Consider the following 17205-nt stretch of genomic DNA (forward strand, 5'->3'; position numbering starts at 1 on the left):
AAGATCTTTCTTTTCATTCACAGCTAAAAAGTCCTTAATGGAATAGTTGCTTATTTCAGGTGCTTGCACTGACCCCTTATCCTTCTGAAGGGATAGGAAAAATTTACTGGACTGGCTTGAAAAGTGAGCTCCTCGTTGATCCCAATTCTCTTCCTCTTCATGATCATCTGTTAAGGAATCAGGTACCTGACCCTGAATTTGATCATATACAACCCCAGTTCCAGGTGGTCTACCTGCTGATCTTGGATCCCAGTAGCCATTGCCTTGCCAAGAATTACGAATTCCACTGTATTGGTCTGTACTTGGCTCTTACTTCTGCCCACCACAGGTTCCATAACTGCTGTGAGGTTTTTTATGTGGTAGTAGGCTTTTCTTGTTGAGAGAAGTCCCACCCCAGGTTTCTGAGCTCTTCCGATGAATGGAAGCCATCTACTCAGGAGATTTCACAAGACGAAGAAAAACTCAACTCTGTTTTTCCCAGTCTACTATCTGACCTATAAGGGAACATGGTCTGATGCCGAGATTTGTTTGGGACATCTTCAGAATCATCGGAAGAATGAACTGGCAGCTCTCCTTGTTGCCTAGAAACCGTGTTGGCTTCCATTGTTTCCTGAGAATTTGGATGACCTGGAAGGTCAGAGTTCACATCTGCATAACTTGTACTATCAACTCCATCACCCTGAGGATGAACAATTTCAGACAAGTGGTTATCTATGTGTTTTCCTCTGGGCTGTGTAAAAGAAATTTCTGGATTCTTCTCTGTTCCTTTATGAAAGAAGAACTTCTCAGTTTGAGGACAGGCTTAACTTGCTATACTCTCAAATTTTTCCTTATATGAATGTCTCCTTGACTCCAATCTCTTATCTTCCCAGTGGTCAGAATAGTGTCTATAACTTTGACTGCTCTGAGATGAACAAGGATTTGTTTCTTCCATAGGCAAAGTAGAATTCTTTGGCACAACCAAAACAGACTGAAGATAGTTTCTTGGAGCACTGCTATCATCAGAATCTGTGTCTTCTGAATCACTTTCATCACCTGAACTTTCAGAAGAACCAGAATAATCTTCATGGACAGTAGAAATAATCTCTGAGGCATGACTACTACTGTCACATTTTAAGGTATATGTTACACCATCATGGTCTTCCATGGTTAAATTCAAATCACAAGAAGAAAATTCAACTTCAGAATCATCAGAAGTATGTGTATGTCCTCTTCCTTCTTCTTCATCTAAAGACATTTCTGATCTTCCTCTTTTATCAGGCACTCTGGAACTCCCTTCTTGAGGCCCTTTCACACATTTTCCAGATAGCCCACTCTTATGCCTGTTTTCCCAGGAAGCAAATCCCCTTCCTGAATCAGGAAGGCCACTACCTACTTCTACTACTGTTTCTTTCTCTCCATGCTTTAAAAACATCGTGCTTTTACTCTTCAGAATAGGATCCTGAACTGGAGATATGCTCTCTCCACACTGCAAGAGATTTAAACTGTCCACTTTAGTCCTGGTGGAAGGCTCTGAAGAGATGAAACAATACCTGAACTCCCTACAGGTTGATATAAATCATCAAAATGATTAACAGAAATTGAACTAGCACTGACACTCTTCTTATATTCTTCACATGTGAAGTTTGAGTGATTTGTCACATTCCTATTATCACATGTAACTGTTTTTGATTTCAAATGTACAGTCATAAAGCTATTTGCAGAAATCTTTGTAACTGAAAGCTCAATATCTTCAGCTTCAGAATGACACAAAGGAGGATTGTTGTCATTTGAAGTACAGTATGTATCTGAATCTTTGGTTTTGAATAAAGGTATCAGGCAAGCTCCCTCCTCCTGCCTTACCACTGAAATAGTTGTGAAAATACAAAAGGTGATACAAAGTGTCAACTACACAAGGAAACCAGAAATGCTAACTAGTTAGCTCATAAATTCCGGGAAGAAGTTCTAACAAAAAGGAAATAAAGCTCCTGAGGAGAGTAAAAATGGGGAAAAGGAAGAGAGGAGATGGATTTCTACCACCTTCTCAGGCTGCCTTTCTTGAGGGTCACACACCTAGCTGACCCCTGGGAGCGCTGTGTTTTATTTTGTTCTGTTTATTCATAGTTATTTATTCACTCATCCTTTTATTAAGTGATATACTCACCTGGCTCCAAGGGAAAAATCTAACAAGGATCCTTCCCCATCCCTGACCACCAATTCTCCATACCACCTACATATCTTAGTAGGATGTTTTCTAAGTTTTGGCTTTGATGGATTTCTTGTGCAATCTGAATACATATCATCTCATACACTGGCTGCTGTAACTTAGAATAAAGATCTTTCAATAAGACTTTAGGATCAGATATAATTTTTAAAGATATCACCAAATTGCCTCCATAAAGGGTATGCCATTTTACCCTTGGAAAAAATGTAAAAGAAAAGTTTGCAGACCCTACTTCAAACCTACAAGATCAGATTCTCTAAAGATGGAGGTCAAATAGCTGGCTTTCTGAAAGCAACTCCCCTTGCCGTTGTGAGGGCCAGCCGTGTCTGGGACCTGTTGTCCTCCCTCAGAGAGGAGCAGTCTGCAGCAACCACAGCTGCCCTACTGTGCAGAGCATGTTCATTAGGAGAGTAAACAGAGCCCTTTCCCCGTAATCTCCTTATCACAATTTCTCATCTGGAATATATAATTCTACTGAAGCTGATTATATATACATATACATGCACACAAACACATAATACATATGCTAATGTATACATGCACATGAATATACATATTCCTGTATTCACACGGAATTGGAATCTCTCTGAAAAGAAATACACAAAGTGATTATGATGGCTGTCTTCAGTGAGTAAAAGTGAGTAGCCAGAGCATGAGGTGGAAGGGAGACTTACTTCCTCTCTGAATTGTGTGCCATGTGCCTATATTACCTATTGAAAAATCAAAAAAGTTATAAAATTCTCTCTTCTTGCCCTGAACCTGAGACACCATTCCCAACAATGCTGTGGTGATTTTAAAATATGACTGCAAATGTTTTTACAATACTCACATCAAGGGGTGGTCTCTAATTCCACGCCCATTTAATGCAGGGCAGAGTTAGTGACTCAGCCAAAGAGAATGTGGCAGATGCAACACTCTGCGCTTTCCAAGCCTGGGCCTTATTCCAAGCTATAAAGGATAGCTCCCATGTGGCTTGCTCCCTGTCTTGGAGAGCCCATTCTGGAAGCAGCTAGCCACCATGTTGGGGGGACACTCAGCAGTCCTACACATGGAGAGACAGTTGAGGAGAACAGGAAAAGGGATACAGTGTTCAGAAGAGAAGGAACAGCTGGTGGACACAGACCTGAAGGGGTTAAGGGTTCTGACAGCCTCAGCCTTGGAAAGATGAGAGACAGGTCTTCCTCTGAGGAAGAACAGAGAAGGAAGTAAGACACACACAAAGGCTTGAATGCAGAAGGGAGGGAAGTTGGTAAGTTCCAAGCAGAAGCCGTTGGCATTTCTGTGGAGTTAGAGTGTGATAAAAAACTGAAAAGAAAAAGGTAGAGATTTCCGAAAGTCACTACAATATAGGTAAGAGAGATGAACTAGGGTCCCATTCAGAGGCACCAGGTTCAACAGGGTATAGAATTCATCCCTGTATCTATTACCACCTTCACTCAAAGCAACAGTGGCTTAACTACTCGAGATCTCCAAGGAAGTATTTCTGAGCTTTAAAATTATTAGTTCAAAGTTCCTCCACATGTTGAGGCTTAATTGTTAGTTATTATATGTTAATTATTTATACTTTTGAAGGCAAGAATCCCTGTCCAAAGTACTTTAGAAAACCATTTCCTATTCTTAAATATCCCTCTAAAAGGCCAGATGAATCAATTCCTATATGCTGCATCAGTCAGCCCTTTAATTTCTACTATTATCTTTAGAAAAATCCAAAATCTCCAGTCTTTACTTACATCAATTATAATTTGAACCTGTCTCTAAATTTGAGCCAATGCCATGGATAAAGATTTAAATATCAAATATAATTCATTTCAACAATCACTTCACAAGTACCTTGCCTATCAAAACACCAGAACAAACACTAAGGGAGTAAAAGGATTTCCTAAAGGCTCTTTCCTCCAGGAGGAGAGGTAAGTCATGTGTATAAATAACTGTAATTCAAGACAGAAAGTAATAAATAGAACTACAAATAGCACACTGGGCACACAGAGGAGAAAGTGCTTAACTGCAACTTGGGGATTGAATGTTTCATTGAAGAAACTGCATTTGAATTGAGCTTGAAGAATAGGGAAGATATGAATAAGAAAAAAAGCAAAAATCATTTGAGGAAATGAGAACTTTGTGAATGAACACATGGTAAGGAGAAGAGCATAACATGTTGGCACAGATGTCATATAACAAATGTTTGGGATTTAATAACTCAGCAGTACAGTTTCATTTGACTAGAGCCAATTACTGAAGGCCAGGAGCAATATAGCACGATTCATTCATTTACTCAACAAATATTTTACTGAGCACTTACTATATGCTAGGCATTGTTCAGGGAGCTGCATATAAACGGTGAACAAAAAAAACACCCGTTTTCAGAGTAGACCATAAACAAATAAATATACAACATATATGTCAGACAGTGATAAGTGTTAGAGTGAGAGCTGTTTCTCTGATAAGATATAATTTGAACACAAATATGTAGGAATGAGGGAACAAAAATTGACATATCTCTGTGAGGAATGTTCCCAGCAAAGGGAAGTACAAAAGTCCTGTGGTAGTTGCTTATTAACCTGCTCAAAGAATAACAAGAAGTCAATCAGGTAGAGCAAAGTAAGAAAAGTGTAGAAGGGAGGAGGTGGGATCAAGGAGGAAGAGAAGAGGCAGATAATGAGAGACCCTGTAGATCATGGAAAGGACTTTCATCTTATTATGAATGAAATATGAATAATACCAAGGGTTCTGAAGAGAGGAAAGACACCCTTCAAAATCCTATGGAAGGTAAGGGTATAAACAGGGAGGCCAATTAGGACTCTGTCACAGTGGTCCACATGAGATGACAACAGCTGGGTAGAGGTGGTTCACTAGAGGTCATAAGAAAGAGCCAGACTCTAGATATATTTCATAGGTAGAGCTGCCAGGATCTGGTGACACATGATTATGGAGAAGGAAAATGACTCCAGGGTTTTGGATCTAAGCATACTCAAAAGAAAATAAGGCTAGGAATACAGGTTGGTCTTAACCATAAACTATTTACCAAATTAAAGTCTTGGGAGCCACATTGGGTCAGTGAAACATGAGGTCCTCAACCTAAAAGAACTTGGGCAAATCACATCATGGCTTTTACTACCATTCCTTTGTCTATAAAATGAAGCAAAGGGTTAGATTTGTGCTAATCAAACTAAGGAACATATACAAATATTCAAGCTACAATATAATTGTATATCTTCCCCAGAAACCTAACTGTATTAACAGATTCACAGAATAACTTATATTTACCAGTCATATTTACTAAAATAGAAAACTGGATATTAAGGTGCAGAAGAGGAAACACTGCCTGAATATCTACAGAAAAGTTAGAGTTTATAGAAGAAATGTATTTCTTCTCAATTGGCAGTTAGCATACATTGACAGGAGAGTTTGAAAGTTCTGATTTAAGGTATTTCTGAGTCCATCTTCTTTAATATTTTGTGTCTTAAACATAGCTTATTGGCTTTTAACCTTTTTTAAGTTGGAGTGTAGTTGATATACAATATTATACTACTTTCAGGTATAAAACTGTTGGGGAATGTCCTCAAGAAGGGACCAAAGTTGACCTCAGAGACTGCCCCAAGGACACACCCTTGAGATAACGATGTGGGGCTAGACTATCTAGGCAAAATAGTTACAGAATCCAGTTAAGGCCTCTTTAAAACCTTTTAAGATTTGGTGGGCAGGTGCAGAGATGTATTAATCTTGCAGTACCCAAGGCAAGTCTCATATGTAGGTTCCCTTGCTTATTAAGCCTGCCACCTACTTGGAGTGGCCTGCCTCCTTTTTCAGTCTCTCCTGCTGTTTGCATATGGAGGCATGTTTCAGATTATACCTAGAAGCTCCTGAGAAGCTTACCGACCAACTACAACATAGTGATTCAACAATTATGTACATTATGAAATGCTCACTGTGATACGTGCAGACACCAATGGCTTTTAACCTTCAGAGTCTTCTAGTGGCAAAACACAGAGGATGTGGCTGTGGTTACAGAAGGAAATGTAATTCTTAAAGTCTTTCACAATGTTCAAGTGTAACTGACAGAAGGCAGAAGGTAGGAGTTTAGGAAGATGAAGGAAGGGCACAAATATCCATATATTGATAAGTAGGGCACCAAGAGATATTGTCAAAAGTTGGTGGAATAAGAAACAATTACACTGAAAGAAAGAGGAGACGGAGTAGTATAAAAAAAGGATAATTCTCATCCTCCCCAGCTGAACATCAATATATAGTATATGAAAATTGATAAAACTGACATAAACTCTGGTTAATGTACATTAAAATAGTAATTAGACATCCTTTCTATGCCCATCAGAATGACAAGAAATTAAAAAGAGCTTTGACTAGAGATGTGGGAAAAAAAATACCTACTTACTTGCTGGTGGATATAAAATGTGATTTTGAAATCAATCTGAGATCTTTGATGTCACTGAGATGGCAGAGTAGGAGATCCTCCATCCCCCACAAATAGCAATTACACAGCTACCCACCTGCAAGCCCCACAGAAAACAGTCTCATCTGGGATTGCTCAGGATTCCACTTAAGAAGATTTAGAAACAGAATGGAGCAAAAAGCCTGAGAACAACCACACCAAAAGGTCAGGGAAAGTTTCCTCTTCTTGCATCCATGAGGGAACTCCCCACCCTGATAGTGCTCCCCTTCCAAGGAAAAGCAGAGCAGACTACTCTGCAGAGAACCCCAGCCTCTTTCCGCACTGAGAAAATCAACAACCAGCACACTTGCCATGAACACCCAGAAACTTTTGCCACTGAAGGATCACAGGCTTTCATGTTCACAGACACCAGCTACTGAGTATCCCGGGCTCCCCCTCTCCCCAGCCACCCCAGCCCACACCATCACAACAGCCCAGGCCTCTGCAGCTGCCCATGAAAGCAATCAAAGCATATGGTTACAGAGAATCACTGAATCACAAAGGAAGATAGCAAGGGAGGAAGAAAGGAATAGTGTCTAAAAAACCACCAGAAAATAATTAACAAGCCAGCAAAAGTACTTATCTAGTAACAGTTATTCTAAATGAAAATGGACAAAATTCTCCAGTCAAAAGATACAGAGTAGCAGAATGGATGAAAAAGCAGGACACAACTATATGATGCCTTGAAGATTCACTACAGCTTTAAGGAAAAAGAGATTGAAAGTGAAGGGATGGAAAAACATATCTCATGGAAGTAAAAACCAAAAAAGAACAGGTGTAGCTATGCTTCTATCAGACAAAATAGGCTTTAAGTCAAAATTTTTAATAAAAGACAACTAAGATTATCACTTAGTAATAAAAGGGTTAATTCATCATGAGGAAATAACAATCATAAATATATATATCTCCAACATTGGATACCTAAACATACACAGATCTGAAAGAAGAAATAGCAATACTATAATGGTAGGGACCTTCAATACACCACTTTGAACAGAAAGATCATCCAGAGAAAATAAAAACAGGGAAACATTGGACCTAAACTATACTTTCCACAAATGGCTTTAACAATCATATACAGAGTACTCCATCAAACAGCAGTGGAAGATACTTTCTTTTCAAGGGATCACAGATAATTCTCTAGGATAAATCATATGTTAGGTCACAAAACAAGTCTTAACAATTTAAGAAGACTGTAATCATATCAAGTACTTTTCCAACCACAATGGCATAAACTAGAAATCTGTTAAAGGAGGAAATCTGGAAAAATCACAAATAAGTGGAGACTAATGTCTTAAGAAAACAAAAATGGAAACACAACATACTAAAACTTACAGGATATAGCAAAAGAAATTCTAAGTGGGAAATTAACACATTGTTACATTAAGAAAAAAGAAAAATCTCAAATTAGCAACCCAACTTCATACCTCAAGAAACTAGAAGAATAAGAACAAACTAAACCCAAAGTTAGTAGAAGGAAGTAAACAACTAAGAACAGAGGAGAAAGAAATGAAACAGAAAATTAAAAAGATAACAGAAAATATCAATGAAACTAACAGTTGTTTTTAAAAATATAAACAAAATTGACAGTTATTAGCTAGACTAAGGAAAAAATGGAGAAGACTCAAATAAATAAAATCAGAAATGAAAGAGGAGGAATTGCCACTGTTAACATAGAAATGTGGGGTATCATAAGAGACTATTATAAACAATTATACACCAACAAATTCAATAACTAAAATAAAAGGATAACTCCCTTAGAAACAACCTACTAAAACTGAATCATGAAGAGATGGAAAATTTGATTAGAATAACAACAAGTAAGGAGACTAAATTAGTAATCAAAAATCTCCCAACAAAGAAAAAGCCAGAGCAAGAATATTTCACTGGTCAATTTTATCAAACATTTAAAGAATTAAGATCAATCTTCTCAAACTCTTCCAAACATAAGAACACTTCCAAACTTATTTTACTAGGCCAGCATTACTTTGATACCAAAGCCAGACACACACACTACAAGCAAAGAAAATTACAGGCCAACATCCCTAATGAATATAAATGGAAAAATCATCAACAAAATGCTAGCAAACCAAATTTAATTGCACATTAAAAGGACTATACACCATGATCAAGTGGGATTTTTTCCTGGGAGGTAAGAAAGTTTCAATAACACAAATACCACACCAACAGAATGACAGGTAAAAATCATATGATCATCTTAATAGATGCAGAAAAAGCATATGACAGATTTCAATATCCTTTCATGATTAAAACTCTTCACAAGTTAGATATAGAAGAAATGTACCTTAATATATAAAAGCCATAAATGAAGAGCCCACAGGTAATATCATACTCAATGGTGAAAAACTGAAGGCTTTTTCTCTAAGATCAAGAATAAATCAGGGTGCCCCTTCTTGTCACTTTCATGCAGCACAGTACTGAAAGTATTACCCAGAGAAATTAGGCAAGAAAAAGAAATAAAAATAATCAAAATCAGAAAAGAAGTAGTAAAATTTTGTCTATTTGCAGATGATTTTATCTTATATGTAGGAAACACTAAAGATTCTACCAAAAAAGAAAACCCAGAAAGCTGTTAAAAGTGGTAAATGAATCCAGCAAACTTGGAGGATACAAAATCAACACACAAATTTCAGTTGTGTTTGTATACATCAATGATGAACTATCCAAAAAAGACACTAAAAAAACAATCCCATTCACAATAACAGAGAAAGGAATAAAATACTTAAGAATATATTTAACCAAGGAGGTGAAAAATATGTAAACTGAAAACTATATAAAGAGATGAAAGAAATCAATGAAGACACAAATAAGTGGAAAGATATACCTTGCTGATGGATTGGAAAAATTAATATTGTTACAGTTCCACCCAAAGCTATGCACAGATTCACCAAAATCTCTATCAAAATTCCAACAGCATTTTTCACACACACAACAAATTCAGATAAAAAGAACACCTAAAATTTGTATGAAAGCACAAGACACCAAATAGCTAAAGACATCTTGAGCAAGAAGAACAAAGTCAGCAACATCATACTTTCTGATTTCAAGCTCCATTACAAATCTACAGTAATCAAAAACATATGGTATTGGCATAAAAACATACATCCTCATCAATGGGATGGAACAGAGAGTCCAGAAATAAATGAATGCGTATACAGTCAAATAATTTTTTTAAAAGATTACAAGAATTACAGTGGGGAAGGACAATCTCTTCAATAAAAGATGTTTGGAAAGTTGTGCATCCACATGCAAAATGATGAAATTGGATCTTATACCATACACAAAAATCAACTCAATGGATTAAAAATTTAAATTTAGGACCTGAAAACATAAATCACCTAGAAGAAAACATTACAAAAGCTCCTTGGCATTGCTCTTGCCTTTCACTGTTTGGATAAGACACCCAAGCAAAAGCAACAAAAGCACATTAACATCTAGTTACCTGGAAAAAAATAAATAACATGATCCCACTTACAACAGCATGAAAAATAAAATGCTTAGGAATATAATTTAACCAAGAAGGTGAAAGAGATCTGCTCTGAAAACTACAAGACATTGACGAAAAATATAGAAGACACAAATGAATGGAAAGGTATGCCACGTTCATGGATTGGAAGAATTAATGTTGCAAAAATGTCAATACTATCAAAAGACATCTGTAGATTCAATGCAATCCCTATGAAGACTCCAGTGGCCTTTTTTGCAGTAGTAAAAACAACCCTAAAATTTATTTGGAACTAAAAATTATTATGGAATCACAAAAGAATCCAAAGAGTCAAAAGCAAACCTGACAAAGAAAAACAAAGAAAAATGCATCACACTTCTTGACTTCACTTATACTATAAAATTATAGTAATCAAAACAGTATGGTACTGGCATAAAAACAACACACACAGATCAGTGCAACAGGATCAAAATCCCAGAAATAAACTCATGCATACCCAGTCAACTAAAATTTGACAATAGAGCCAAGAATATTCAGTGGAAAAAAGACAGTTCCAGTGCTGGGAAAACTGGATATTTATTTGCATATCAAAGAATGAAAGTGAGTGGACCCTATGTTATGCCACTCACAAAAATTAATTTGAAATGGATTAAAGACTTAAATGTAATACCCGAAACTATAAAATTCCCAGAAGAAAAAACAGAGGTAGAAAGCTCCTTGACATGGGACTTCCAATAATTTTTTGGATATGGCACCTAAAACAAAAGCAACAAAATCAAAACCAAAAAAGTGGGACTAATCAAACTAAGAAGCTTCTGCACAGCAAAAGAAAAGATCAACAAAATGAAAAGGCAACCTACTAAATGGTAGACTGTATTTGTAAATTATATATCTGATAGGGGCTTAAAATCCAAAATATATAACGAACTCACACAGCTCAATAGCAAAAAAAACACAAATAATACAATTTAAAAATGTGCAGAAGATCCGAATAGATGTTTCCAAAAGATATATGAATGAAAAGAGACCACAGTGACCTATCACCTGTTAAAATGCTAGCATTAAAAAGGTAAGAGAGAACAAATGTTGGCAAGGATATGGAGAAAAGGGATCCCTGGCACTGCTGGTGGGAATGTAAATTGGTGCAGCCACTATGGAAAGCAGTATGGAGGTTCCTCAAAAAATTAAGAATAGAAATACCATATGACCCAGCAGTTCTACTTTTGAGAACATATCCAAAGGAAACAAAAACACGATGTCAGAGATATCTGTACCCCCTTGTACACAATGGCATTATTTATAATAGCCAACACATGGAAATTACCTAAGTGTTCATTAACATATGAATGGATAAAGAAATTGTGGTGGAATACTATTCAGCCATAAAATGGAGGAACTCCTGGCATTTGTGACAATATGGATGGACCTTGAAGGCATTATGCCAAGTGAAATAAGTCACATAGAAAAAAATAAATACTATATGATCTCACATATGCAATCTTAAAAGAATGACTCATAGAAAAACAGATGAGACTTGGTAGAGAGTGGGTGAAAGAAGGGAAAATGGAGAAATAGGGTCAAAAGTTACAAACATACAGTTATTAAAAAAATAAGTACTAGGGACATAATGTAAAAAATGATAATTATTACTGTATAGTATACATGAAAATCATTACAAGAATAGATCCTGAGTCCTCATCATAAGAAAAGACTTTCTTCTTTTTCCTTTATGTATCTACATGAGATGATGGATGTCAAACGTATTGTGGCATCATTTCACAACAGGTACATGTAAATCAAATCATTATGCTGCAAGCCTTAAACTTATGCAGTGCTATATAAAACAATAGGGAAAAAAGTCAATAAAAGTGAACAAGTGGGACTACACCAACCAAAAGCTTCTGCATAGCAAAGGGAACATTCAAAATCAACAATGAAAAGACACTACAGAGTGAGAAAATATTTACAAGTCATATATCTGATAAGGGGTTAATATCAAATCAACACATTGTATACCTTAAACTCACACAATGTTTATGTATCGCTTATATCTCAATAAAACTGGAGAAAAGAGGAAAACCAAAATATGTAGAGAACTCATACAACTTAATAGCAAAATATCTATATATATAAACTGATTTAAAAATGGGCAAAAGATCTGATTAGACATTTTTCCAAAAGACATACAAATGGCCCACAAGTGTATGAAAAGATATCCAACATCACTAACCATCAGGGAAATGTGAATTAAAACCATAGTGATATCACCTCATACCTGTTAGAGTGGCTATTATAAAAGAATCAAAAGATAACAAGTACTGGCAAGCAGAGAAAAGGGACTCCTTGGGCACTGCTGGTGAAAATGTAAATTGGGACAGCCACTAAGGAAAACAGAATGGAGGTTCTTCAAAAACTTAAAAACTGAATTTCCATATGATCCACCAATCTCACTTCTGGGTATACATTCAAAGGAAATAAAACCACTATCTCAAAGAGCTATCTGCATTCCTGTGTTCACTGCAGCATGACTCACAGTAGCCAAGATGGGGAAACAACGTAAGGGTCCATCAACAGATGAACGGATAAGCAAAGTCACTCACTCACTCACTCACTCACTCACTCACTCACTCACTCACTCACACACACACACACACACACACACACACACACACACACACACACACACACACACACACACACACACACACACACACACACACTGGATTATTATTCAGCATTATAGAAGGAGGAAATCTTGCCATTTGACAGAACACAGATGAATCAGGAGGGATATTATGCTATCTGAAATAAGCCAGACACAAAAAGACAAGTATCTCATGATCTCACTTATATGTGGAATCTAAAAAAAAGAAAGAAAAAGAAAGTCAAATTTACAGTAGCAGAAAATATAGCGGTGGTTACCAGAAGCTAGGATGTGGGGGAATAGAGAAGATATTGATCAAAAGGCACAACTTTCAGTTATAAGATGAGTAAGTTCTGGAGACCTAATGCACAGTATGGTCATGTAGTTAATAATGTATTATATACTTAAATTTGCTAAGAGTAAATCTCAAGGGTGGTCACCACCAAAAACAAAATGGTAATGGTAACTACAGAAGGTAAAGGATATGTTAATTAGTTTGATTGTGGTAATCATATCACAATGTATATACATGTATCAAAACATGTTATATACCTTAAATATACACAAATTTTATTTGTTAAAAATAAACAAATGAAAATGTTTTTTAAAAAGAAAGCAATCTGAATAGATCTATTAATATAAAAGAATATATATATCTGTCAACCCAAGAATTCACTCCTGAGAACCTATGGTTTAAAAAAAGAAATACTAGTATGTAGAACAAATTTATTAAGAATGGAATAACCATTAAATAATAAAAAAACAGAAGTAAAAGAAGAAAATAAATAAAGGACAGAAAAATTTTAAAAAGTTAATGCTCAAAAATATGGGAATGGCTGAAAAAATGTTCATAGATGTTTACTGAAGCATTATTTGAAGCAAACTTGGGGAGGAAAAAAAGTTGATGCCAAACAATATAGACATTTCAGAATAAATTACGGTTCATCATGCCTGTGGAATATTATACAGCCTTCTCAAAGAATGGATTAGATTTGTCCCAGCTGACTTGAGAGGACTGTTGTATGAGAAAAGCAAGAGTCCAGTGGAGGGAGAAGACACTGGTGTGGGTCAAAGGGAAGGAGAGGAGGGGAAAGACAAGCTCAAATGGAGAAGAAAACAAAAGCACACAGAAAGACCTACAATTACACTGGCTATGCAAAACTGTATGTATGAGTTTATTAGCATAATAATAAAAAGTTTGAGGATTTTTGTTGGGTTGTTTTGTTTTTGTTTTTTTAGAAACAGATAATCCAATCCACTCAGAAGTGGAACTGAGGGCCCAGGCCCAAGACAGCTGCCCATGTCCCTGTGCTCCAAGACATCCTGGATTCTCCCAACAGGCCACCCACCCCAGAGGCACAACAGAGCAATGAGGTCAGGTGTCAGTTGTGCTTAATGGAGGGGAGGGGAGAAGGGAAGGAGGGGGAGCAGCCAGAAAAGTCTCTAAAACAGAAGAGTTTGCCTCTAGGAATGGAGAGTGCTGGGCATGAAACTACTGTTACAATCTTTCCTAGATTCTTCCATTTCTTATAGGTGTTAGGTATTGCTTTGATAAAAATAAAACAAAACTGGTACAAAGCCTAACATATATCATATTTATTTTTTCTGAATCAATGGACAAAATATAATCATACATTATAAATATAAGCTTTTCAGATATGCAGCGTTTTTTTCTGTCCACTATGTCATGTGAGCTTTCCAAGATACTGGTGGGTGGTAGGTAAATGACTTGCCCTAAACTGGAAATTAGCAAGGGGCAAAGTTGAGCACAGCTCCCCTGACTGCAGTCAAGTCCAGCCAGGCTCATGGACTCTCTTCCAGCCACTTAATTCTCATCCGAAGAAGCAAGAGGATATACTGGGATGGGATCACAAATATATTGAAATAAAAAGTAAAAGCACTCAACTCCTCCTCCTACTGCTGCTGCTAAGGACAGACGCTGACATTTCTTGGGTACCACTGTGAGCAGACCCTGTTCTAAGAACCTTGTCTCAATAACCTGTTGTCACAGCAATCACCTGCCCATCCCAGACCTGTTCCACCTCAGGTGGCAGCTCTCTCGTGCCAGCCCACCTTCATGGTACATCCGCAGTACAGTTGCTTCTCACCATTTACCCTCGTTGGAGCTACATCACCCCCACCCCCTTGATCATCGCCTCCCGAGCAGGTGTCTCTCAGCCTGTGTATCCTCTCCTGGGCCAGCATGACAGCCTGAAAGCATGTTGGTCCAAAGCAGCCCTCTGCCCCTGCCTGTGGGGCTCCCCATGGCAGCCTGCACAAAACCCTCACCGGACCACCCTTCTGCCCTCCCCCTGCTCACAAAGGCCCACGCTGTCCCTCCAGAGGCCGCCCAGCCTCTGGGGGCTCTTCTAGCTGCTTCCTCTCTCTGCAACTCTTACCCAGGTATCTTCCACTGTGCTCGACTCTCTCCTCCTCAGGGAATCCTGTATCTCACTTCCCAGCACTCCCAGACTTCTCAGCCTGCACCACTTGTTCTCTTTTCCATGACATTTGCCACTTTGTAAAATGATGATTGACTACCTCTCCCCAAGTAAGATGTAAGCTCCACCAAGGATCTTGGCCTGGTTTGTTTACTGAGGCCCAAATGCCTACAACAGTGCCTGATACACACCAAGCCCCCAATAATTACTAGTGGAATAAAGAAATTACATATGATATATCAGATAGTCAATGATTTGATTTGAAGTAATGCAACTATATTTACCTAATCAGTGAGCCCTGTAAATCTACTAAAACAAAAACAAAAAAGAGGGAGATCCCACCTTACCACCAAGAATAAACTAGCCTCAATTCTCCTGTATTTAGACTGTATATTTACACCGGTTTTAAGATTGTTTAATGCACAGTCATGGAACTATATGAGATACAGGGAAGGATCATTTGCTGACACATTTTGCAAATATAATCTCATGAAAATAAATGCAAATATAATCTCATGAGATTCCCCGCAATATACAGAAGGATGTGGCTCACTCTTTGTAGAACTGATTATTTGCAATATTTTGAAATACATGTAGATTTCTTTCCTTCATGTCTGTTTGTTTATAAAATATATGAACTGTTACTTCCAGGATTATCTTTGATATTGAGAAATGATCATGATACATGAACAAACAGCCTCTCTAATGTGACACTAGCTTAGCTGACCATCGGTCTTATTTCCACTCATCATATTCTGCTTCCCACATGTTTCAACAAATATTTTTGGGTTTCTTTTGGCAAAGATAACCAAAACAGTTGTCCCACCCTTCCTGACATATAAAGGGGAAAGGGAGTAATGTGTGTGCAGTATGAGGAAATATAAAGCAAAAGGGTCAAATCAGTCCAGGGTCAAGGAAAATTTTATTTTTAAAATTGTATTATTAATAAAGTGACAGGTCTGATGCAAAATTTGTGACATGTGTGCCTAAATACCCAATTTACTGTTCTCGGTGCTAAAAATAAGCACTGAAGTGTGTTTGGTGTAATAACTTTAATCACAAATCTCAAAAAATGATTAATAGTAGCAGCATTTGAAAAACTAAGGTAACTTTCACTTTGGGAGGAGTAAAATCTAAGTAAACATTGTAAAAATTGAGACGGGACTATCATTTTTGTTCCACAGCAGCTAGTACATTACCAGATCACATGAGTATTTTATATTCAGTTTTCCTTTTGATTGTTTTTATAATAACCCCCAAGGATATTATCTCAATAAAGAAGAGGAAAAGTTTATTTATTTCCAAGATCTGATAGTAGGTATTGAGCAAAACCAAGACTTGAACCCAGATAATTCTAGTACTAAAACCCACATATTCACAATACATATTCATCAATAGTATTTTCTCTCTTAGGCTAAAGAAATAATCCAAATCATGCAAAATAAGAGACAAGAATACAATTTTGAACTTATTACAGTAAATGAAGATGGGTCGCATTCTGAAACTGTATTTCTGGTATTTAAAAAGCATTTAGTAAAGAGAAAGTATCTAGCAAGTGAAAATTCAAACACAGCTCCTTTTTTTAAGATTATGCAATTATTTTAATATCATTCACACAATTTGTAAAAAAAAAAAACTTGAGTGGGTGGGGCCAAGATGGCAGCGTGAGAAGAGCAGCGGAAATCTCCTCCCAAAACCACATATATCTAAGAAAATATAACAAAGACAACTCTGCCTAGAATAAAGACTAGACGACACAGGACAACATCCAGACCACATCCACACCTGTGAGAACCCAGCACCTCTCGAATGGGGTAAGATACAAGCTCTGGCCTGGTGGGATCCGAGCACCCCTCCCCCCAGCTCCTGGCAGGAGAAGAGTAGGCAGAGTGGGAGGGGGAGGGAGCCCAGGACTGCCGAGCACCCAGCCCCAGCCATCTGGACCACAGCGAAGACAAAGTGCGTGTGCGGGGCCCTGGATACTAGGGAGACAGGGCAGCAAGA

General features: G+C 37.3%; 1 protein-coding gene across 1 annotated transcript in view; it reads right to left on the reverse strand.

Moving 5' to 3' along the window:
- LOC118909943 (histone-lysine N-methyltransferase SETD2-like) overlaps nt 1-17205 on the reverse strand; it is a 42491-nt gene that overhangs the window by 5151 nt on the left and 20135 nt on the right. The window contains 3 exon segments of the mRNA XM_057504332.1: nt 3-355; nt 357-1497; nt 1500-1844. Of these exon segments, the coding sequence (XP_057360315.1) occupies nt 3-355; nt 357-1497; nt 1500-1844 (1839 nt within the window).

This window comes from Manis pentadactyla, chromosome 6, assembly GCF_030020395.1.
Source record: "Manis pentadactyla isolate mManPen7 chromosome 6, mManPen7.hap1, whole genome shotgun sequence".
In the NCBI taxonomy this organism is placed as follows: domain Eukaryota; kingdom Metazoa; phylum Chordata; class Mammalia; order Pholidota; family Manidae; genus Manis; species Manis pentadactyla.